Source organism: Lolium rigidum, chromosome 2, assembly GCF_022539505.1.
Source record: "Lolium rigidum isolate FL_2022 chromosome 2, APGP_CSIRO_Lrig_0.1, whole genome shotgun sequence".
Taxonomy (NCBI): domain Eukaryota; kingdom Viridiplantae; phylum Streptophyta; class Magnoliopsida; order Poales; family Poaceae; genus Lolium; species Lolium rigidum.
In genome coordinates this window covers 203367713-203373137 of record NC_061509.1, presented here as the reverse complement: position 1 = coordinate 203373137, position 5425 = coordinate 203367713, and the positions used below count along the sequence as shown (strand labels likewise).

At 46.0% G+C, this 5425-nt stretch overlaps 1 protein-coding gene across 1 annotated transcript; it reads left to right on the top strand.

Moving 5' to 3' along the window:
• Positions 1 to 1055: 1055 nt before the first annotated feature.
• LOC124687990 (probable WRKY transcription factor 12) lies at positions 1056 to 3943 on the top strand. The gene is made up of 4 exons (XM_047221709.1): positions 1056 to 1416; positions 1521 to 1588; positions 1736 to 1900; positions 3562 to 3943. The coding sequence occupies exons 1-4, from the start codon at positions 1111 to 1113 to the stop codon at positions 3731 to 3733; spliced, it is 711 nt and encodes a 236-aa protein (XP_047077665.1). The 5' UTR covers positions 1056 to 1110; the 3' UTR covers positions 3734 to 3943.
• The last annotated feature ends 1482 nt before the right edge of the window (positions 3944 to 5425 follow it).

Here is a 5425-nt window from a genome sequence, read left to right as displayed (position 1 = left end):
TAGAAAAATTGGAGAAAAAATTTGAATATTTTTTTTTTTGAAAAAAAAATATTTTTTTGAAAAAATTCGAGCTAGTATTGCAAAACGTTATTTCTATGCTGACGGCTTTGCCATCGGTGCCACTGCCAACGGCCAGTCTGTACCGACAGCAAATGAGTCTGTGCCGAGAATGTATTGTGCCGACGGCATGGCGGTCGTCGGCAGCTTGACGGGTTCCCGTAGTGCCGCACTAATTTAGGAAGGAGGGAGTATAATTTGCCCCGCCAGCCGCCACCCATTAGGGCAGTCAAAGCAAAAGAGAAAAAAAGGTTGGCAGGAATACGCGTTGAGAACATGCATGTAACCTGGGATATATATACGAACAAAGGAGCGAAGTGATGATTCAAGAATAGACTAGGCGCACATACGTGCGCGGTGCAGAGGACTGAGAACGAGTGGCCTTGTGTGCAATGAAAAGCATGTATATCGAGCAATCACAGGGAACAAAAGGTACAATCAGTGCTATCCTGTACGCGGAACAATCGCTGCAATAATGTCTGCCCCACCTGAAAAAGCTCTGCTGATCGACCAAAGATTCAAAGTGGCCGCAAGTCTCTCGTTGAATCAACTCTGGAGCTCGCGATTAGGGAAGCATCTGGGATACATACGTTTTTAAGCAATGGCAGAACCAGATTTGACCGGTGATTCACGTGGGTTGTAGAATAATATCACTTAAGTAGTTTCATGTAACAACCGAAGGCATGAGCTAGAAAAGTCATATCCGACATCTAACTAAGAGCTGGTGAATTAGCAGCAGCCACTAGCTAGCAAGGAGGCAAAACAGGCAAACAGCTGCTACTGAAGCAAGTACTGTACCCACGACACAATTTGAGCAGAAAAGCCCTTTCAAAGGGGAGCACCCTAGACCCATAGTCCAGAGAGGCATAGCCCACCACTTAAAACCTAGAGGCATCAGCCCTATCACAATTTGACACCAAAAAAGAAGAGAGAGACAGAGGGACAAGTCTATCTAGAGAGGAAAGAAAGTGAGAAGTCTTTCTCACTGAATTCTTGCGCCAAGATCCACCTCGAAATCACTAGATAGCGTAGTGCACGTACGCCACGATCTACATGCATATATGCATGGATCAAGGAATCCAATTGGGGATGCCTTACTCTCTTCCTAACCTCCATGTGCCAGATCACTACTACACCACCCCTATTCCTCTTTCTCCACTTGAACTACCTTGCCATCCCAAGCTTCTCCAGATGCAATTCGACCAGAACGAGGAAGCCTTGATGATCTCCTCTGAACATTGTGGGCTATACCCGTTGCCCGCGCTTTGCCGCCACTCCAGCTCCGCCAACCACCCCGCACAGACCATCGTTTGCGAGAAGCCCACCGCCGGTTTCGTGCCCAGTTTTGGGGCTGAGGAGGTATATAACTATATATACTTTCGCTAGTTTCATGATCATATAAGTGCAGATGAAAAAGAGGAAATATTTACCCATACATGACTTCGATTTCTCTTCCTAATCAGGTGAGCACCTCGGTGACGATGAGAGCTGGCTTTGAGGGTGCTAGCTGTAATGGTCATTCCGGTACATGGTATGTGCAGTGAGAGGATGCCATGGATGTTTTTGTTACTAGTCTTGTTAGTTGTTATGTTCATGAGATAGTCATTTTTCTCCAAAAGTAAGAGATTTAGTCTTTTTTAGGGTTTCATGTCATTGGTGTGTGTGTGTGAGGTTACAGGTGGAGGGGTTCCATGGCAGGGGAGAAGGGGAAGATGAAGCTGAGGAGGAAGATGAGGGAGCCGAGGTTCTGCTTCCAGACCAGAAGCGACGTTGATGTTCTGGATGATGGATACAAGTGGAGGAAATACGGGCAGAAGGTTGTGAAGAACAGTCTACATCCCAGGTATACTTCTACAAGCAATTAAGAATCCCATATACTTCGTCTTAACTGTTATCCAGGAAGTCCCCAGCCCCTTGTCTGTCACTGTATCGGGTAGAAGCTCGTAAAGCTTAATTAAAGTGATATGGCTACCACACAGTATGTGGTAGAGAAGTAAGCCATACGATCTTTTGTCTTGTGACTACTATGTAGCTAGCTGGGAGATCCTTGATGGAAGAAGATGTGAACTTCTAATGGTCGAGTTATCTTAATTTTGTGTGTGAGGGTAAGCAAATGCATCTTGCGAAACACAGAACAAACGTAGACACTCATAAATACATATATAGTCATCCACATGTACGCATGTATACCTTACCTTTTTTAGCACCCCGGGAAGACTGAATCTAAGAAACTAATTAGAAAACGCGCCTCCTATAGAAACAATATTTCTTTTTTTATGAGACATTAAAGTGTTAAACCTGTGGTTTGAACTGTGATGAGTTAGGAGTGCTAGTACCTTCTAACCATCCAACCCAAGTTCTCAAGAAAATGCATTTGTTGGGTACACAATCGTAACTAGCTAGTATGTTCATGCAGTTCAGTTGTTTTGAACTTGCATATGATCATACATGTCAAATTAATACCCGGTTTTGGAGTGAATACGGTGCTACTTGCTTTCACATAGTAAAGTTTCTAAGAGAACTAAGCTGGTGGTGTGGAAAGGCAATGGCATTATGGCAGAGGAGATTGCGGAAAAGATATCATCTTGCACACACGCACAAACTTGCCTACTTCCTCTGATCTCTTTTAATTGACTCAAAATTAGTATAATTTTATACTAAATTTGAGTTAATTAAAAGGGATCAGATACTAGTTAGCTGCATGCGATAAAGCTGCACAGATCACTAAACAATGGTATAGATGTAGTCATGTAGACACCCATGCATGTCTGAAGTTCTCCAGTTAACTTTCCCGTGCTAGCTATATGCATGTAGCCATATCTATGATCACCATGAGATATTTTCATCCTTGTATGTGTGTGTAAATTAAGGTAGTTTTATAGTAGTGTGCTCCATTGGTTATGGCATTATGGTGATAGCATCAAGTAGTACTTCATCAGTCCGTCCTGCATAGCCGTTATCCTTGATGGCGGCTGCGGAATATGAAGGAAGAACAATCGGGATTCATGATCTATGACAAATAGGGAAAAACATCAGTAGTAGCTGGACGCCTGTGCATGCGTGCCCAGCCTCCTACATATATGCGCGGGGACAAATGGAACGGACACTTTAAGATCATTGTGTTCCTTCAGGGTTTCAGATTCAGAGTTCAGACACACAGCCAGCTAGTAGCTCAGTGCGCCATATATAGGTCTGGGACTGGGAAGCTTGGTTTTCAGCAAACTGTGTACTGGCTAATCATTTGTCTTCTCCGCTAGAGAAAATATATGCAATATTCTGATCTTCTTTGAAAGTGAATGCGAAACACTGCAATAATGTATGAACTATTCTAATCTACTACTAAAGATGAACCATTTTTTGAACAAAAAAAAGTTCGTTATCAAGTTCAGCAGACATCATATTCGAAAAAAAGTTCAGCAGACATCATAAATATTCTCGAAATTGACATGAGCTAATTAACAAAAGAAAAGAAATCCTCTGAACATTATGGAAATTGGCATGCAGGAGCTACTTCAGGTGCACCCACAGCAACTGCCGCGTGAAGAAGCGTGTGGAGAGGCTTTCGACCGACTGCCGCATGGTGATCACCACGTACGAGGGCCGCCACACGCACTCCCCTTGCGAGGACACCTCCTCCTCCGGCGACCACACCACCACCTGCTTCAGCTCCTTCTAGGTCACAGAAGAGATCAGGCAAGCAAGCAGCAAAGTGCATAGATCCATCGAAACCCGGTAAATCTTCCCTGCACGGGAGGTCCCATGCATGTTTCATCCAACGATTTACCTAGTTGCGAGGTTTAGGACTCATGCTGCACGGTTTCGCTCAGTTTCATTGTATTTCGAGATTCTGAATTGAATTGGTATGCAATATTGCCTAAAGAGTTTGACATGCAATAAAACATGGTGAACCCGTGCACGGAAGAAAGACATTTCTATAGATCCATCGCCTAGTTCCTTATTTTTGATGGATGGAGAATGAAGCGGTGTACTGTAGGATGTACGCATGCGACCGTTCAGAAGCACTAGCACCACTCGGACGATCATGCGGCTCAGGTAACTAAACTAGCGGTTTTCTTTTTCATGAATGCGAGAAACGGGAAACATGGTCCTATCTATTTCAGTGTACGTGCATGCAGTTCTGGTAGGCAGTAAAGTTACTCCTTTCTATGTGCGCATGTGACTACCTAGGTGCACGGTTAACAAATTTAGCAGCAGCTGCTGCTAGCAGGAGAGCACTAAAGCCAGTGACCACTGCGCAGGTGAATTGATCTGGTTGGCCGTATGCATGAGGTAATTAAACAGACCGTTGTGCGTACATTACACAGACCTGATCACAGAGAAGACACAAGGAAGACACAACGTACGGTGCTTGCTCGTAAGCGTGCTAATGATTGCACAACGTGCACCAGCTGCTGCGCCGAAACGAACACGTACGGGCTTCCGACCAAACCACCATTAATTCCCGTGATGATTCTTCAGGCTCATCAGCCGGCTTCAAAGGCTACTCCACCTGAGGCCAAAGCAGCGGTCACGAAAACCTGAATGCACAATGATCATCATCATCTAGGAGTACATGAGCCTCAGATCGATAAGGTCCCGGAATCATGGCGAGATCGACCATAACCTAGGAGTGCATGCGTGAAAGTTTGAGCCTTGAGCGTGAGATTATCTCCAGCCGTTGGGGCTTCCCAGAAATTCGGCGCAATTTAGCGTCGGATGAATGTAATTTTTGGCCTGGGAGGCCCATTTTTTCATCGGCGAGTTCAGGATGGATGAAAAGTTTTGATAAATAACGATGAATTCAGATAAAACAAGTCGAAATTCGTTCAAACATAAGCGATATTTAAAGATATTTAACATATAATAAATGCGAGTTCGTACATATATAGTACATATATTTGAATTCGGCGACAGGGAAACAAGAAACTATATTTAATAACGGCCTTCTACATGCCGAAATGGTGGTAGATGGCCGTGTAGTCGCCGCCGTCATCATCGTCGCTCGAGTTGCCGGCGTCCTCAGCCGGCGCCTCGTACCAATGGCTCGATCCAGCACTAGGGTCGCCGCGTGGCGGCGTCGGCCGGTAGAGCTCGTCGTCGCTGCTCTCCTCGAGTTTGATCAGCGGCACGGGCTTGGGCGCGAGGTTTGGTGCGGCGGCCGGTGCGGCGGCGCGGACGGCGCATTGCCGCGCGGCAGCCAAGTCCAACAGGCGATGCTGCTGCTCCGCCTCCTGCCGCTCCCAGTCCCGCCTGGACCAGTCGAGCGTGGTGTCAATGGGGAGCGCGTTGTCAGCGGGCACTAGGTCGTTGAGCGACCTGGCAATCGCCTCCACCGCCGCGGCATCCTCGGCACGCTTGGCCTCCTCCT

Coding starts and splice junctions, on each gene's coding strand:
- LOC124687990 (XM_047221709.1), top strand. CDS start 1,111: ATGCATATATGCATGGATCAAGGAATCCAATTGGGGATGCCTTACTCT. Junction 1,417..1,520: donor CCAGTTTTGGGGCTGAGGAG/GTATATAACTAT, acceptor CTTCCTAATCAG/GTGAGCACCTCGGTGACGAT. Junction 1,589..1,735: donor AATGGTCATTCCGGTACATG/GTATGTGCAGTG, acceptor GTGAGGTTACAG/GTGGAGGGGTTCCATGGCAG.